General features: G+C 42.3%; 1 protein-coding gene across 1 annotated transcript; it reads left to right on the forward strand.

Moving 5' to 3' along the window:
- Nucleotides 1-17,685: 17,685 nt before the first annotated feature.
- Nucleotides 17,686-18,945, forward strand: LOC144502046 (QRFP-like peptide receptor). The gene has a single exon (XM_078226057.1). The coding sequence runs from the start codon at nt 17,686-17,688 to the stop codon at nt 18,943-18,945; it is 1,260 nt and encodes a 419-aa protein (XP_078082183.1).
- Nucleotides 18,946-19,842: the final 897 nt, after the last annotated feature.

Raw genomic sequence — 19,842 nt, forward strand, 5'->3', positions numbered from 1 at the left:
TGTCATGAGTGTACATGTAGAAGCTGACCTCATGACACTCAGAACAGCACTTGTATGACAGTATGGGGCAAGGATTGAATCATTTCTAGAGTTACTCTGAATACAATTGGATGGCACAGTGGTTAGCACTACTGCCTCACAGCGCCAGGGACCCGGGTTCGATTCCCAGCTTGGGTCACTGTCTTTGTGGAGTTTGCATGTTCTCCGTGTCTGCGTGGGCTTCCTTTAAGTGCTTCAGTTTCCTCCCACAGTCCAAAGATGTGTAGGTTAGGTGCATTGGCCATACTAAATTCCCCCTCAGTGTACCCGAACCGGCGCCAGAATGTTGCGACTAGGGGATTTTCACAGTAACTTCATTGTAGTGTGACTGTAAGCCTACTTGTGACTAATAAATAAACTTTAACTTTAACCCTAAGAGGCAATTGAGCATGGCCAATCAGCCTAACCCGCACATCTTTGGACTGTGGGAGAAAACTGGAGCACCCGGAGGAAACCCACACAGACACGGGGAGAATGTGCAAACTCCACACACACACAGTCGCCCAAAGCTGGAATTGAACCCGGGTCCCTGGCGCTGTGAGGCAGCAATGCTAACCACTGTGCCACCGTGTCACCCCAGGACAATAGACGAGTTATGTGAATGACTGGAAAGTTCAAGGGTGGATCATGTTCCAAGGTCAAAATTGCAGATATTTTCATCTGTGACTGTGGCACGTTGTATTTTGGCACTGTGTTGAGGTTGGAAACCTGATTGCAGAGATTGTGGGTAAGATTGGTCATGAATTTGGGTGACAAACGCAAGAACATTGGAGGGGAAAGGGAGAATGGAAATGTGGTCATTTCCAGGGTGACGGGCAGCTTTTCTTTTGGCGATGACTAATTTTGAAAGGGAGGATGACTCCCTGAGGAAAGGAAACCATTTAAAATGTTAGCTGGCATAAGGACCAGAAAAGTTATATGGTCAGCAGATCAATGGAATGAGGTAAAGGGAGCAAGGATTGGGTCTCTTGTTCATTATGAGCATAGACAGGAAGTAAAAGGAGATGTGAGGGAATCTATAGACACTCAGGGTTAGGCCAGAGGGAAGCCTTTGGATGGGAGATGCTGGGCTGGGCAAACGGGGGAAGCAGCAGAGCCAGTTGAAGATTTTTCCGCCATGGTGCTAAAGCTCATCACACTTGATGTTGGAGATGACAATGGAGGTCGTAGAGTGGATGGGTAAATATGCCTAAATATGGTTATGTCACAGTCCTTCAAGAAGGGAAATGACAAATTCTGAGAGAAGAGAGAATTGGGATGTGTTAATTAGTTGACTTCCGATAGTAAGACATTGTGGATGATCATATTTCCTGCTGAAGTTCCACAATTACCTTCAGTTTGAGAAAACCTTTTCCTGAAAATTGACAGCAGAGTTTTTAGTTTATAGTGCTCGTTGGGAAGGATTCAGCTCAGGATTGTGCCAGTTAATGGTCTGTTTATTATAGGCCTAATTGTTTTCACTTAACCTTTTCTTATATTTGTACATATGAAATTATTGTACTCATTGTTAGAAATACCATATATAAGTTTGGCACATTACATATATTACAGGCCATTGATACAAAATACTGGATGAAGAGAAAAATGAGCAGAATGATGGCAAAATATATGCTATTGAGGATATCTGGGGATGAGAATGGCGGGTTGGCAAAGTGCCTTTGGAGAAAAGCAAATTGATAACTGGACATGATCCAGGCCAATAAAATGCTGAAAGGCGTAAGTAGTTGGGAAAATTGAGCAGGTTATTTAACAGGTTGTGGTCCTGGAGGTCATGACTACAAGACGTTTTGATTTGATTTAATTTATTATTGTCACGTATTAACATACAGTGAAAAGTATTGTTTCTTGCACGCTATCCAGACAAAACATACCGTTCATAGAGAAGGAAATGAAAGAATGCAGAATGTAGTGTTACAGTCATAGCTAGGGTGTAGAGAAAGATCAACTTAATGCAAGATAAGTCCCTTCAAAAGTCTGACAGCAGCAGGGAAGAAGATGTTCTTAAGTCGGTTGGTATGTGATCTCAGACTTTTGTATCTTTTTCCCAAAGGAAGAAGGTGGAAGAGAGAGTGTCCGGGGTGCGTGGGGTCCTTAATTATGCTGGCTGCTTTGCCGAGGCAGCGGAAGTGTAGATAGAGTCAATGGATGGGAGGCTGGTTTGCGTGATGGATTGGGCTACATTCACGACCTTTTGTAGTTCCTTGCAGTCTTGGGCAGAATAGGGTATAGATAAGATAATAACAGTTCTGCCCTTCCTCCTATTTTTCAGAAGATCAGATGTGATTTACCGTATTAAGGTGAGAGTTTGGCAATTTACTATAGTTCAAAAAGTAAGGTTGTCTTTACAAAGCCAGCTTGTATAATGAATTGATGCTAGTAATGTGTTGACAGTGAACCAGCAGATGATACCTCATTTATGTTCTTAATTTATGCTTTCAGTTTTATGTGCGCCTATACATTAAAGCAAAACCGATTTGAGCCAAATGCACTGAAAGAAAGGTTAAGGGCCCGTTTATATATCCAGTGGTTGGAAAACAATCTCTGTTCAGTGCACAGATTTTTTCAGTTTGAAGGTAACTCCTATGTAATCAAGGAGATAGAAAAAGTTCCTTGAAGAACAAAGACAGACAGTTCATGCATATGGAATGATTCTGACAAAATGAAGAAAGTCTTAAGTTCACATTCTGCTTTCAAATTTAAATTTACCTGAAACGTTACTTTATTTTTTTCATTGTTACTTGATGTTCCACTTCCTGAATGGAATATAAATGGAAAAGCAAGCTGAATGGAGGTAAATAATGAATCCTTGAGGGACAGTGAGTTTTACTTTAGTTTCCCATGGCAACTGACATCATAATGGTAATTGCTAAGTACAGAGAATGGTGTACTGTCTAAAGTTTCCAATCTCTGGCTGTGTGAACTGCACTGAACAGAAATGAAAAGAAAGCCGAGTGAACCAGAGCAAAGAACAGGTGGCAGAGACACAGCAGGAACCTATTGATCAGAGGGTCAGCTTATCTCTTAACTTGTAGAGTCCTGGGATCTGGACATTATGGGATCGGTTTCTCAAATGAAAAAGGTCTTATCTGAGCACTGTTATTTTCCACAGGCGTTGTAGGGTCATTACAATCTCTTCTATGTTGAAGGGTAATTGAGTCTGTGCATTGTGGCTATTGGAACTGCAGTCCAGCAAGGAGCACATGTCAACCCCAGGTCCATCTTCAGAGACTGAGGATCTAAACGATGTTGCCGTACCTCATGAATGCTCAGGCAACAGCTGTGGAAACCCAGAGTTCCAATCGCCAACAGCATTTTATCTGGCCTCATGATGCAGGTGGTACAAAGGTTTTTTTAAAATTCCTTTATTGCTGCCCATGCATCACTCGGAGGTACGGCAGTGCCAGGCAGTAGCATCATTAGACAATTAGGCACAGACAGGGGCGGATTTACACTGAAACACACTGTGTCCTGGCACAGGGCCCCAAAATTGCAGGCTTTGTGATGTCTTTCACAGCCATTCATGCAGAAACGTACATTGCAAACCCTCCTACAATTCGAAAGTCAGTCAGTATTCTCCGCCAAGTTCAGATGGGAGGGCGGGATTTATCTGACCCACTGCAGCTCTTGGTTCTGCACAGGCTCTGTGGAGACATTCACCCATTCGTAACTACATTACCCATGCTGCATGTGGCCAGGCAGTGAGGAACATCAGTATGGAATCGGGGGAGATGCAGTGCGCAGTGCCTGATGGAGTGCAATGCTGCTTGGCGCCCAGCATTCGGGACTTCGAATCTGAGAAAGCGTGAGCAGGAATGACTGTCACATGGGCTGGGCTGTAAGTGGAGGTGTGCACCTATAAATCCCAGCCCTGGCGGTGGGAACTAGGATCGCAGGCGTTTAACAGCCTCTACCCTACCCCATCCCTCCTCCCTCACCACACCACCATCCTCACCTCTTTCACACCCCATCTCTCTCCTTCACCCTAGACCCCTCCGTCACTCCCAAACGCCTTCCTTCAACCCCTCAGCCCTTCCTTCACCCCCAAACCCCTCCTCCTTCACCCCATTTCCTCCTCCTTTAACCCCACACCCACATTTCCCTGCTTGTCCACCCCCCATGCCCCACTAGGAAAAGGTTGATTGCCATCTTTGTGTGGGTATGGGGAGGAGGAGGGGGGACCTTTGTATCCAGGAAATGGGCCTATCCCTTCAGATATGAGCCGATACTTACAAAACGGCCTCCAGCCAGGGGGGTGACACCTGGCATTGTGCTACAGTTGACCACTGGCAGTGTTCAAGGGGCTGCCAGCATTAAAGTCGGATGTGGCATACAGAAGTGTGCTCCCTGGGAGAGAGAAGCACGTTCTTCAGGTAAATCCCTCACCCTAGCAGTGAGACGCACCCAAGTCAGTCCACTTCAAGCCTGCATTCCCTCAGAAAGAACATTGTATCCTGTTTTTAGATTAATGTCCCTTCTCTTGTGGTATCATGAGCAGGAGCAAATCAGGCAATGACCTGATTCTATATTATAGAATCTCAGCACCAGGACTGCGACTTTGTTAGACTTCCCAACCTAATAAATATTTTATAAGGATCAAAACTTGGGTCGTGTAATGCCAAATTCTCTAAGAATATAAAGGTTCATTTGGAACTTTTGAAGTTTTGTCAATCACTTTGTTTATCCTATTTGAAACACAATCACAATGCCTAAAATTAGCTGGGTATATTATGGAACAATGATAATTGGTCAGAAGGTACGGTGTGATACCTTATCCAATAGATTGTATGGCAGAACAAAGCTAGTTGAAGGTGCAGGCAAGAATTTCTTCCTTACTCAACCTGTTGGAAAGTAATGGATTTAATCATTAGCAGTACTCCTGAGATGATATCTGATTTTTATGTGAGAATCATTGAATTTCACAGCACAGAAGGAAACTATTCCATCATTGTAACTGCACAGCTCTCAAAAAGAACTTTCCATGTCCTATCAATTCCTCAACTCATATCAATAGTCAGTGTATCATCAGATTCCATTTGGTTGAGAAAATTATTGCTGCAGACAACCTGGTAACTGCTGTAAAAATGGGTTTAATTTTCAGGTATAAAGAAAGATGGAGATTGGGGCATGCTGGTTGATGGAAATAACATCATGTATCTTCTCTATAACTTACATCTATAGTTGGAAAATATTGATATGTCCTTTTCATAAATAGGACAGTATATATGCTAAGCTGAAATCTAAACACCTTGATGAAGGTACATAAGGAAAGTAACCTCAAAAATATTTTACGAAGTATAAAACATTGGCAAGGTCACATGTATAGGTATCTGATACAGCTGAAGTTGACTAAAGCCACAATTGAATGCCAAAGAATGCATTTGGGAAAAACAACTAATCAGGCGGCATTCCTATGGTAAAGCTTTATAAGTCCTGTAAGTGGTCAGAAAAAAGCACAATGGTCCTTTGACAAGGATTGAGGAGAAGGATATGGCTGAAATGTAAATACATATGTTTTGTATTCAGTTTCACTATTGAAGATCATACAGTGGTAGGTACAAATGCTTTAGATATTGACTCCTTGAATATAAATGCATAAATGGCCATGGCTTGATTTGAGGCACTAAAGATTAATCAGGTTGTTGGACCTAATAACAATGAACCTCAAATGCTGTAGAAAATTGGAGAGGTACCATGTGAGCCATTAATTTATCTGACTAATAGATAATATTTGAGATCCAGACTAGTTTGAATTGACTGAAGAAAGAGCTTAATGCATGAACATATGGCAAGCCCCATTCATTGATATCTAGATAGGAATAAGAGTAGGTCATTCAGACCCCTGAGCTGCTTCTGCTATCTGATTTGTATATAAGCTCTCTTTGCCCAGTTTTATTCCATATTTTGTGAGTAAAGTTCTATAATTCATCTCTTTAATAGGCTTGAATTACATCACTAACCTGTTGCATACTCAGATTCAGGTATGCTAAATATTAATAATTCAATGATTCAGGTTCAAAATGAAATGCCAAATATCACTAATAATTTTCACTTAAAAAGCATTGTTTTACTGACACTTTGGAACTCAAATGATCAACACATAGGAGAGCATTGTGATTTAGAAGGAGAAGTTATATGACCAACATATATTCTTTGAGCTCCTGCACCTCAAAATTTCCCACCACACCACTGGTGAAGGAGGAGAGAAGACGGGAGGCAGAGATTGTGAGGGTGATGATGGGGAGAGTGTAGAGGAGAAAGAAAGAGTGTGGGGGGTGGCTTTCAGGTCCTAGTGCCGGGTTTGGGTGTCCCAAAATTGAAGCTGAGCACAGGGTCCTATGAACTCTGCTCAAATGGTATTATGTGTGTCAGAAAGCGAGAATGACAAGACAGCCAGTGCAGCAGTTGGTATTTCTGAGCAGGTTGCAGCAGCATATCCTGCTCAAACACAAGAAGGCCACCTAAATCCTAAGTGACGCCCACTCAACATCACAAACCAACCATTTCACTTCTACCATAGGGGAGGAACAAATGTTAGGTTCAAGAGCAAACAGGCATGTACCAATACCGTTGGTGAGCCCTGGATTAATAAATTCTAAGTCATGCACATTAATCTATTATAAAAATACTAAATTGATTACACTTAACTTCAACTGTTGTTAGTTTTCTTGGAAGATGTAGGAAAAGGTAAGAAGAAAGGAATGGGATTTATGGAATTGCAGGCAGTCCAGAGAAGGTTCACTCGGTTGATCCTGGGTATAGAGGGATTTTCTTTGAGGTGAGGTTGAGTAGGTTGGGCCTGTACACATTGGAGTTCATAAGAATGAGAGGTGACCTTATTGAGATGTTTAGGATTCTCAGGGGGCTTGACAGGGCAAATGTTGAAAGGTTATTTCCCCTTATAGGTGAGTCTAGGACCAGAGGGCTAATCTCAGAGTAAGGGGTCACCCATTTAAGGCAGAGATGAGGAGGAATTTCTTCTTTCTGTGGAATTCTTTACCACAGAAGCCTGTAGAGGCTGAATCAGTAAGTATGTTCAAAGCTGAGGTAGATGTTTAATCAATAAGGGAATCAAGGGTTATTGGGACAAGGTGGGAAAGTAGAGTTGAGGATGATCATATCAGATCAGTCATGATCTCATTGAATGGTAGAGCAGACTCAATGGGCCGAATGGCCTATTTCTGCTCCTACATTTTATGGTCTTATGATTGCTGCTGGTGAAAGTGCATTTTGCCATTAAAATTCACATATGGAGATGACCGTTTCTTTATGGAGTGTATCACACTTCTGAAATCTCACAATAGGAGACTATCATAGGAGTCTTGCTGCCTGCAATATGATTTCTCAGAAACTCCTCATAACTTTCAGTCTTGCTCGGGTAAGTGAATATTGTCCATCATCTGCTCCATTCTTGTGACCATTTGGCAAAGTTATAGTTCCTGATCTCGGAAAACTGATGTTTATTCGGGTCTATACATATAGGCTTCTGTTCGATTCCTGACTCCCTCATTCTCCTTCAATGATAGCAACTGATAGCAATTTCCTCATTTTAAGATTTATCTGCGATTCATAATCTATGTCGTGAAAAGGTTTGAAACTTCATGCCTCTGTTGTGTAAATCTACCCTATCATTTAGCAATGAATTGTATCATTCATTCAAGTTTGACAGCATGTTTATGGCATTTTTGAAACAATTATGATTCAATCTGTGTTTAATAGTGATGTGATCATTTAGAATTCAATTTTGCTGGTTGGATGAAGTTAAACAATTAGATAAGTGTTTTATAAAATCAATAAAAAGCATATTTTATTGGAGAGGGAGAAATTCATTTCACTGAACACGTAAAGACGTAAACGTGTGAATATAGGCACCAGAGTTTTTAAAAATCTTGATTTGTTTACCTATGTAAACTACTTAGTAGCTTAGACATTTTCTTAACAAGACTTTAAACTATGGAAAGACTTTAAAACCTGAAAAGAGTAACCTGCCACACTATTGATCATTTAATGGAGATTTTGAAATTGAGAAGAGAAATTTGCTCGCAGTTAAACCTGTGCTCCTTAATTTTCAGGAATTGGTTTCAGCACCAGCGAGTAAGAACAGCTCCCACTTGAATTTTCGATTCAAAGCTGCTGCCACATTTTTCCTTTCTTCTTCCCTCTCACTTCTCCCCATATCCTTACACAAATAAGTTTTCAATCTATTCTCTGACAGCCAATGTGCCAGGTTTATGCAGTGATGAGGTGGAGGCATGTACCACCACTTTATTATCAGAAGCTAAAAGTATGAATATTAAGCACGATGGGTGATTTCATAATCCCACGCAAACAGGCAATGTGGTCCATGGAATTGGGACTGCAACGCTCTCTGAAAGTGCCACCGCCCGCTTGAGGTGTGAAGTTTCTGAATTATCCAATGTCCCCAGATCTCAGTCTGGAGTGTGCCAGTGGGGCACAATAAATAAAGTCAGTCAGGAATGAGGCAAAGGCTTGAAATGCTGGGTCTCCGCCTTGAAGAATGGAACATGGGAGTTTCCTCTAGAACAGCAGATAGATAGTAGTCATGTCCTTCACATATGGATATGTCCTTCACATAACACACTGGCATATGACGTATCCTTCACATAACACTGGCGTAGGGACATATCCTTCACTGGCGTATGACAATGTTCGCTGGATTTTTTGCAGTTGCTTCAGTATCATGACGCTAAACGCAACAAGAACTAAATGGCAGCCTAATGGGTTAATTTAAATGACATTGATCTTTTGCTTTTTCCCACCCGGAGCTGGCAATTGCTGCAATTGATTCCCTCCCCACCAGGGGGCATTAAAAATGCACTAATGTTAGCATAGACACAAACCTCTTTATGTGCAAACGGTGGATACAGGAAACTTCTGTCCAGTCAAACTCTGATCACATGCTTCAGCCACAATTCCTGCTTTGCCACTGTTATAACTTCTGCAGATTTGGCATTCTTACTCCCAAGGCCCGTATAATACATCTCGCACAGTACAGTAAATTTAATCTTCATCTATTCTTTATTGCCATTATATACTATGCGCAATCCACATTGATATACAATGTAAATTATCATGCTTAATTATGCATCGTGATTATTCATATTTACTCCAATTTCTGATAGCAGCAGATCTTATCAGCCAAATGCAAGTTGGAAGACTATTCAATGGATAATTCTGGATGATTTGCGGTCTAAACTGATTCAACTGCCTCCTTCCACCTCTCAAATCATCCCTTCATATGAGACTATTGATTTGGGCTTCTTTCTTGATTGTGCTGGGAGTTAAGAATCACGTTTAAGATATTTTTTCAGATCAGCCCACAAAACAATTAACTTGGAATTCGATTGCTCGCTAAATTTTGATGAGCTGCAGAATAAACGTCATCTGATGCCGCCACTGTCTCATATCATAACACCTCTAGGTCACAATAAATGAATGTGGTCAAATTCCTGTTTTAACTTGGTTCTGAATAATCTGGAAAGTGGAAGATAAATGCCTGGCACCAGGTTAATTTCCCAGTGACAAATGTTTATTAATTGTGCGTTACCAAAAAGAGATGTTCAATTGTGGAGCTGTCACTTCTCATTTACTCTAATGATTCCTAATGAATTTGATAATTTTAAAACTGGGTGACTTCAATTAGTGGAAATACAGTCAGATCAATAAGTGAATAATTGCTGTCAAATGGAACAGAAATGGTAAAGGAAAAGTACTTGTATTTACACTTGTTTTATTATTTCCTACTGATTTACTGTATTCAGTTGACAACTTATAGCCATATCGCAACGTTAGCTATGGAATTGGCTTTTTTTCCACTCAATCCAATACCACGCTGTATTCTTCAAGGCTTTTAAGATAATGATTTGGACTTTTGTCTAAATATAGCACTGAAATTGTGCTAACAGCATAAGTGTATTTATCTCAGAGCAGTGGAGTTCAAAAAACAGCGAGTGGATTTGTTTCCAAGATACCCAGCGCACTGAATTTAAAATGTCAGTCGTGTTGCTGTGAAATGCTTCCAAGTGAACGCCACAAGAGGAAAAACAAGTCAGCGCTTGTTCACACACTTAAGAGGCAAATTTTTGAGTACCGGTGATACGAGCATGGAGGCAAATCAATTGCCCTCCAGGTTTGGCCAGAGAGGAAACGCCTTGGGAAAGATAGTCTCAACCTGAACAGAACCAACAAGTATTTTTGACAGCACAATACTGATCTTAGTCTATGGTGTAACAGCATAATACTGATCTTAGTCTATGGTGCCGTCGTTTTCTCACCCTTGTGAGAATAGCATTCTGTACTGAATTTCGTGATAGCTGTTGAAGGATGCTTCTCAGTTTTGGATACAGTCTTGGGACTCTCTCCAATGTGATGCAACTGTCAATAAATGAGTTCACCAGTCATAAGGATGTTGAAGAATTATGAGGTTCAAATTAACAGAACTTTCTGTAGTAATCTGGTCTGTTTTCGATAGACACTAAAGTCCTCTCTCCCAAGATGTTTTGAAAAATCCCCAATCCCAGTAAATATATTTAAGTTCACATCTATCTTGAAGTCTCATTCCTGAGGCTTGTCAGTCAATCTAGACTGACACTATCATACAGTACTGAGAGAATCGGCACTGTCTTTTGGGGAAGGTGCGAAGAGACCCCACCTGCCCTTTCAGGAGAATATAAAAGTGTCCATATCACTGTGTTTAAATACTGCAGGGGACTTCTCCAGACCAATATTCATCTCCCAGAGAAGATCACTGATGCAGATGAACATTGCTGCTTATGAGAATTTGCTGTGAGTAAATTGACTGTTGCATTTCCGACATTAAAACTGTCAAAACTCCAAAAGTACTTCTTTAGTTGTAAAGTGTTTTGGGATACCCTGAAGTCATAAAAGGCACTATATTTTTTTAAAAATTTAAATACAGAAACACTTGTTACAATTTTTGAGTGGTTACCTTCAATGCTTTCTGCTCCCATATTCTAGTTAAGCTTCTCCTGTAAACTAGGTAGGTTCTTTACTCAGAGAGTAGTAAGGGCGTGGAATGCCCTGCCTGCAGCAGTAGTGGACTCCTCAACATTAAGAGCATTCAAATGGTTATTGGATAAACATATGGATGATATTGGAATAGTGTAGATTAGAGGGGCCTAAGGTTACAACTCGTCGTAATGTACAACAATGTATATTTATGTAATCTACAAACATATACATGCTCATTCCTTCCTTTGCCCAGCTTCTAGTGAGTTAAGTTAAATTAATTTTAAATTGTGTTGCCTGGAACTTTTTCAGTGAATCTAGTGATTTTGGAAATGTAAGTAGAGTGCGGACAAAAGAAATGGGAGCTGGAGGAGACCAGATGGCCCCTTGACATTTATTCACTCAATTAGATCATGATTGATCTTTGACCTTGACTCTATTTTCACAACAGATCCCCATATCACTTAACTCCCTTAGAGTTTAAAAATCTATTGATCTCAGTCTTGAATATACTCACTGGCAGAGCATCCACAACCCTCTGGAAGAGATCATACTAAAGATTGACAATCCTCACAGTGAAGAAACTTCTCTTCAGATCAGTCCTAAAATGGCCAATCCCTTACCCTTACCTTTTTTCAAGGTGGCACCGGAGTGTGGCAACTTCTTGCAAGTTGTGCCCAGCATACCTTCTAATTCTATCTTTTACTCTCATTCTATGCTTCTAAGACTTCATTCTAACTCTTTTAAACTCTCTAACAATGCTCTATCTTTCTCTACACCCTAGCTAGTGGAGTGCCACAGGGATCAGTACTTGATCCTCTGCTCTTTGTGATTTTTATTAATGACTGAGAGGAGGGGGCTGAAGGATGGATCAGTAAATTTGCTGATGACACCAAGATTGGTGGAGTAGTGGATGATGAGGTGGAGGGCTGTTGTAGGCTGCAAAGAGACATAGATAGGATGCAAAGCTGGGCTGAAAAATGGCAAATGGAGTTTAACCCTGATAAATGTGAGGTGATTCATTTTGGTAGGACTAATTTAAATGTGGATTACAGGGTCAAAGGTAGGGTTCTGAAGACTGTGGAGGAACAGAGAGATCTTGGGGTCCATATCCACAGATCTCTAAAGGTTGCCACTCAAGTGGATAGAGCTGTGAAGAAGGCCTATAGTGTGTTAGCTTTTATTAACGGGGTTGGAGTTTAAGAGCCGTGGGGTTATGCTGCAACTGTACAGGACCTTGGTGAGACCACATTTGGAATATTGTGTGCAGTTCTGGTCACCTCACTATAAGAAGGATGTGGAAGCGCTGGAAAGAGTGCAGAGGAGATTTACCAGGATGCTGCCTGGTTTGGAGGGTAGGTCTTATGAGGAAAGGTTGAGGGAGCTGGGGCTGTTCTCTCTGGAGCGGAGGAGGCTGAGGGGAGACTTAATAGAGGTTTATAAAATGATGAAGGGGATAGATAGAGTGAACGTTCAAAGACTATTTCCTCGGGTGGATGGAGCTATTACAAGGGGGCATAACTATAGGGTTCGTGGTGGGAGATATAGGAAGGATATCAGAGGTAGGTTCTTTACGCAGAGAGTGGTTGGGGTGTGGAATGGACTGCCTGCAGTGATAGTGGAGTCAGACACTTTAGGAACATTTAAGCGGTTATTGGATAGGCACATGGAGCACACCAGGATGATAGGGAGTGGGATAGCTTGATCTTGGTTTCAGATAAAGCTCGGCACAACATCGTGGGCCGAAGGGCCTGTTCTGTGCTGTACTGTTCTATGTTCTAACTATGACTGTAATACTACATTCTGCACTCTCTCGTTTCTTTCTCTATGAACAGTATGCTTTGTCTGTATAGCACGTAAGAAGCAATACTTTTCACTGTATGCTAATATATGTGACAATAATAAATCAAATCAAATCAAAGCGACTATGCCCTGTAGATCTAAACTCTACAGTTCAGGGAAACAACCTTTCAGCATCCACCCTATCAAGCCCTCTCAGAATCTTACATTTCAAAGAGATCATCTCATTCTTCCAAACTCCAGAGAACATTGGCCCATTCTACTCAACCTTTTCTCATAAGACAACCCTCTCATTCTAGGAATCATTGGGATAAAGGGAGTGCGGGATTTGATGCAAGTTAGGAAGCTGGCAGCAGAATCATGGAATAGCTCATTATGGTGGTTGGAAGATTGGACACTGGCCAGGAAAGCACTGGAATTGACAATTCTATAGGTTACAAGGGCAGATGAGCCAAAACAAGTGAGCAAGGTTACGGAGCTGGAAGCAGATATGTGTCTGGCAGCTCAACTCAAAGTCATATACAACACCAAGGCTGCAAGCCAGCTGATTCAGCCTCAGATCGTTGCCAAGAAGAGGGATGGAGTCAATGGATAGAGAATGAAGTTTGTGGCTGGCTCCATTCATTGGTTCAGGCAGCATTGATTGTTAAAGTTTTAAACTGTGTCTCTTGTACTAACAGTTATGCCACCTGATAATTCAACAGTGTGATTTACACATTGACGGATGTAGGCGTCCTGAGATGTCACGATACCCTTTCTTTGAATTATGGCTGTGTGACATTATTCAGAACTGATATCATGGCCAGTCTGGGAATACATTTATCACCTTTGATAAAAATGATGCCTTGGTATAACAGAATTTATGGAGGAAAGTAAGTTTTTCAATTCATTTATTTTCAGAAACAAATGTCATAAAAGATTTTCCATCAGTAATTTGTCTGAATATTTGGTTTCACAGTACACAAAGGCTAATTGAGTCAAGCAAATAGAATACCCAGCCTAAGCAGTATCTCCATGAATTGACTTTTGATTTATGGTAACCTGCCTCCAACAATTGAGCCTTTCTCTGGTAATTTGTTACATTTGATCACATTCTCAAAGACACACTAAATCATTTCAAACACAAAGCAACTTGCGGCACTTGAGTGGCTGCGACGCTGAAAAAGTTTAGAAATAATGCTATGGAATTCTGTCAGAGTTAACGCCTATTTTGAGGCAACAAATTAAGTAAAATAGGTTCTCAGAGGTTATCACCACTAAAAAGAATACTTGCGTCATCCTATAATTTAACTCTATTGTTGAGGTGATATAATGAATTCTAGTGGCTGAGTGATTTTGCATGTTTGATTAATGAGTAAAATTCATTAAAATCATGTTTACTTAAACAAAGGCAGAGAAAACATTCAGATGTGCCTTCTTGTTTCTGAAATATCTGTGACCATGAGCTATAATTAAAATCTGTTGTCTTTCTGCATTCTCTGCCATCCATCCATAATTTCAGGGTTTGTGTTGATTTTTATGGCTGATATGAAAGGGCAGGACGGTGGCATAGTGGTTAGCACTGCTGCCTCACAGCACCAGGACCCAGGTTCGATTCCTAGCTTGGGTCACTGTCCGTGTGGAGTCGGTACGTTCTCCCTGGGTTTTCTCTGGGTGCTCTGGCTTCCTCCCACAGTCCGAAAGACGTGCTGGTTAGGTGCATTGGCCATACTAAATTCTCCCTCAGTGTACCCGAACAGGTGCTGGAGTGTGGTGACAAGGGGATTTTCACAATAACTTCATTGCAGTGCTAATGCAAGCCTTACTTGTGACACTAATAAATAAATTTAAAGTATCTAAAGTTGTCAATTTTATTTTTTGCTGGTCACCAATGACTTAAATGACAAAATATTCTATGCTATTTTTTCTCGAATTTCACTTTATAAGAATTGCAAAGGGTTGGATAATGTGCTCAATGGTAAAGCAATGATACGCATCGCTGAGCTCAGAGATAGCTGCCCATGAAGATTTAGCAACCTCCGTGTGTGGATTTCCCCTTTCCTGACATTAGGTTGGATCTGGTGCCAAGTCAACAATCGGAAATGTGGTCAAGAAGGGTAAGCAGCCAACCAGGTTGAAGCATTCTCACAAACAACATTCCAGGAAGCTAATAGCACTGACTGTCCTTCACTTTTGATTTAAATGTTCAGATAGCAAAATAAATGATTGTGTTTGAATTTTTTAAAACCTGCAATATCATAAGCTTGTTAAAATGTTATTTTATGAATACATAGAGTATTTTATCACAATGAAGAAATTTGATATGTCATGAGTATAAAATTAGATTCTCAGGGTGAGTGAGGGTGTCCAGCAGTAGTGATGAATTTAGCAGATTTTATAATCCCAGCTATAGAATCATAGAATCCTACAGTGAAGAAGGAGGCCATTCGGCCCATCGAGTCTTCACCGACCACAATCCCACCTAGGGCCCTATCCCCATAACCCCATCTATTTACCCAGCTAGTCCCCCGATACTGAGGGAGAATTTAGCATGGCCAATCCACTAATCCGCACATCTTTGGGGGGGGAGGGGGCGCGGGGTTTACTCCTGTGCGCTCTGAAGGAGCTTAGAATTGTTGACAACGTCTGCGTGGGATCCCAAAGTTATTGTCAGTAATGACGGCAAACATCACAAAATCCAAACCACTAAAATCACTGGTGTCAGAATGAAGTGGAAAGACGGTATTGCCCAAACCTTTGAAATCCCAGTGAGAATTACAAATGGGAACTAGATATAAACATGGATGATGCACAGCGAATTTTATCAGCCACGTTGATAAGATTCTTAATGTCTTTTTCATTGAAGGGTGGACTTCGTAATTTCTCACAAGCGACAATATTTTGCCACTTCATCTTGTGCCTTTTACCCGAGGTACGTCACCAGAATAAGTGTTCATCAAAATGCGGGCCCTTTAAACCGAGTTGTACATTTTCTCTGCGTAGGTCAATATATACAGAATCGCCAGTGAATCCGCTTCCTAAATACATTGTACTGCATTTCTTAAATTTAACCACCCCCTTCTCTTTCAGGATCTTCACCTGTAATGTTACATTCTGATTTCTTTTAAAACTCGTGAGAAGTGGAAAGCAGCAGTGCATTCCGAATTCACAGACTCTGACAAGAGCAGTCATTTTCTGGTTTGTGGCACTCGGTATTCAGCGGGACAGGGAGACTTCCATTGACAAAGGGTCATCTGGACTCGAAACGTCAGCTCTTTTCTCTCCTTACAGATGCTGCCAGACCTGCTGGGATTTTCCAGCATTTTCTCTTATGGTTTCAGATTCCAGCATCCCGCAGTAATTTGCTTTTATTTAGACTTCCCTAAACGTAGGTTCCCAAACACTCGGATTGCTGTTGATAGAGAATAAAGTTTCCTGGGAGTATCTAATGATGAATTGCTGTAGTCGAGACTAAAGGTCAAATGTTAATGAAATGAACACTGTCGCGGACAATGGATTAAATGCAGTTCCCGCAGAAGGTGTAATTATAGAATACATTAATTGTGAGGAGCTATATAGTCTGAGTTTGCAGCCTCAGCGTTTCTGGCTGTGGGTTAGTTCATAATGCACTTAAGGGCCTATCCACGCTGGAGCATTGTACTATAATTTGTTCGTGTGATCAACCCGGAATAAACACTCCTGTGTTACTTGGAAACTGTTAAATTGTTCTATTTTGCAATCCACAAGCACCGGACACTCGTTGATTCCTGATTATTTTCCTGCGTGGAATTTTCCAGCCCTTGGGACAGAAATGAATGAATTTATTAGCAAATGATGCTGCAGTGATTGAACGCTCTGCCGAGGCCAGGCCTCCTGGGAATTGTGAGTTTAAAAAAAAGTGATCACCTTAATGTGATGTTCTTGACGTTAGTGTGAGACCGGGTGCAATAACATGAAGGAGGGGAAAAAAGCAGCAACATGAAATGCCAAAACTCCACAGTCACCCGGGAGAGGCAGAAGTAGCATCTTACAGCTTCATTACCAGGTTTGTTTGAGTTTAGTCCTAAAATCAGGGACTTCAGAGACTAAGTCCTAAAATATGGGACTTCATGGTGTTAATAATCATGGTGTTAGACTTTGAATTAACCTCATTACCTTCCACTGATTTTATTTTTTTCATTATTTACAGGGTAGTTCGGATAGAAACGCATGATTGCGAAACACATTTCCAAACAACACAAATTGAATTTGGATTGCAACTGTCAGTGGGAACGGTAATTTAGTGAGAATGGAAACAGAATCAGATTGATTGAGAAAAAACAGACCCCCCTCCAAACAAAAATCCCCCCCCCCCCCCCCCAACTGAGTGAATGAAATGCTTGGATAGACTGAGGATTGATGCTGCCCTCTGTATTTACTCGCCATCGCCATCTAGTCAACACCAAGCGAAGCTTTGTTTGATTCCAGTGAGATTCGGATCCTCTTCCTCACTCAGTCTCAGCATTGCAGCAGAGATTGTGTCAGATACAGCGGCTAGCTTTCCTCTGAGTAACTGGAGCGCAAGTTTCCTCGCCTCCTTCATCGTCCACTTGGTGATCAGACTGCCTGAACTTTTATTGATAGATAATATTTATACTTTTTGTCAAAAAGTAGCCAGATTGGAGCATGGAGCGGGAACTTTAGCATCATGCGAAGCAGCAGCAAGCTCTCAGTGACTGCCTCTCTGCTGCTGGTGTTGGAGGGTTAATACCCCGGCTCTGGGAGTTGAAGAGGAGGGCACTCGGCTGAATGTTGCGCCTTGAAGAGGGTCCCCAGTTAAATTAAAGGTGAGCTCGATTCATGTTTTGCTTCCCGATGCCCCGCTGAGCGGACTCTCTGAACATGAATGTCACCCAGTTCAGTTTGGAATTTCTTGGGGCTTTCCCCGGGAACTTTTCCTCGCTGCCTCCCAGCGGCAACCTGAGTTACTGGGAGACCATTCACCTGGACATCAACCTGCTCTTTTCGGGCTACGAGCCCACCACCATCGTCCTGGAGGTGATCTACTCCCTGTCCTTCATCACTGGGCTGGTGGGCAACATCGTGGCTCTGCGGGCTCTCACTAGGAAGAGGAGGAACAGGCTGGCTGGGGCCACAGCCACCCGGAGTCTGCTGGTGAATCTGGCTGTGTGTGATATGATGGTGGTGTGCGTCTGTATGCCTGTCACCCTCGGGCACCAGGTCTACAACGCTTGGGTGTTTGGGGACTTCATGTGCAGAGCTGTCCCCTTTGTGCAGGCGGTTGCTGTCTCTGCCAGTGTCCTGAGCTTGGCAGTGATTAGCCTGAACCGTTACTACAGTGTCCACAACCCCCTCCACGCCAGATCTTTCTTCACCCGGAGAAGGATCTTCTGGATGATTTGTGGTGTCTGGTTTCTATCCTCCAGCCTGTGTGTGCCTTTAATCTTCATGAACAAGACTGAGAAGCTGGTGCTGTTGGATGGGAGGTTGACCATTCCGGTGTGTACTGAAAGCTGGCCGTATGTCAAACTCAGGCAAGGCTACAACTTCCTGCTCTTCTGCTCCCTGTATGGCTTCCCCGTGCTCTTCAACCTCACCATCTGCTTCCTGACAGCCCGCCGCCTCTGGAGTGGGCAGGATGGCTTCCAGGAGGGCAACAAGAGGCATTTAATGGGCACCAGCTCCAGGCTGAAGACCCGCAAGAAGATTGTCAAAATGGTTGTTGCCCTGGTGCTCCTCTTCACCCTGTCCTGGCTGCCCCTGTATGTCATCGACATCTGGATTGACTTCAAGATGCCCAGTGCCGAGCAAGATGATGCCCACCCGGGCTGGATTCTCCACCTGCGCTCTTTTGCCCAGTGGCTGGGTCTCACTAACTCCAGCCTCAACCCCCTGTGTTACTGCCTGATGGGCAACCTGTACCGCTCTGTCAAGCGGATCAAACAAAGCTACAGGGACCGCTTCACTTCCGCCTTCAAGCTGAACATGTCCCAGACTCCATCCACCTCCTCCATCCTGCTCTCTTACAGAGCTTCCAGCGACATCTCCAAAAGGGAGTTCAACAACTGGAGTGGCACTCAAACCCTCACCAAATGCAAAAGTGTCTCTTCTGTCACTATTTCCGAAACAACTTTCGATTGAACAGCATGAACCGCAGTTGTAGTAAATGTATCCAGACGGAGGTTTGGGTTACCTCGGAGCCCCCAGTCTCCCATCCCCACCCCCTCTGAATTTACAATCTATAAGTGAGCAGGGGGGAAGAGGGGGTCTTTCTGCAGTTGTTTTGCTCTGTATATTTTTGCTCCTAAAAAGGTTCCTGAGACATCATGCAGCAATCAGATGAGAACGCTCTCCATGGTCCCCATTCCAGGCTGTATTATCCCAGCCTCATTCCTGCCCCCTTTAATTTATCATATCCTAGCCTTCAGATCAGAAAGGAAGGCAAATCCAGAGATATTTAAGGGAAAACTGCAATCTATTAGAAGGTATTATAAATGATGGCATTGTAATAGTAAAGTTAAAGTTTATTTATTTGTCACAAGTAGACTTACATTCACACTGTAATGAAGTTACTGTGAAAATCCCCTACTCACCACACTCCGGTGCCTGTTCGGACACACTGAGGGAGAATTTAGCATGGCCAATGCATCTAACCAGCACGTCTTTCAGACTGTGGGAGGAAACCGGAGCACCCGGAGGAAACCCACGTCGACGTGGGGAGACTCCACACAGACAGTGACCCAAGCCAGGAGTCGAACCTGGGTCCCTGATGCTGTGAGGCAGCAGTGCTAACCACTGTGCCACATTGCCACCAGAGGGTAACTCAATATGGCTTGTAAATAATAATAATAATATAATACAAAATGCCGACATTCTGACTAAGGCACTCTCAGACGTGTTGCTCTCTAACATAAGCATCTAGTCTTCCAGGCTAACTATTCAAAGTTAATGGTTTTGGATATTTTGCCTGATAAATGTCCCCCGAAGGAGTCAGGAAAGATTCCAGGTGGTAAGTTTCCTGGGGAAGTTTCTCTGTCA

The sequence above is a fragment of the Mustelus asterias genome, chromosome 12 (genome assembly GCF_964213995.1).
Source record: "Mustelus asterias chromosome 12, sMusAst1.hap1.1, whole genome shotgun sequence".
In the NCBI taxonomy this organism is placed as follows: domain Eukaryota; kingdom Metazoa; phylum Chordata; class Chondrichthyes; order Carcharhiniformes; family Triakidae; genus Mustelus; species Mustelus asterias.

Excerpts from the sequence above, each read along its gene's own strand:
- LOC144502046 (XM_078226057.1), top strand. The coding sequence starts at position 17,686 with ATGAATGTCACCCAGTTCAGTTTGGAATTTCTTGGGGCTTTCCCCGGG.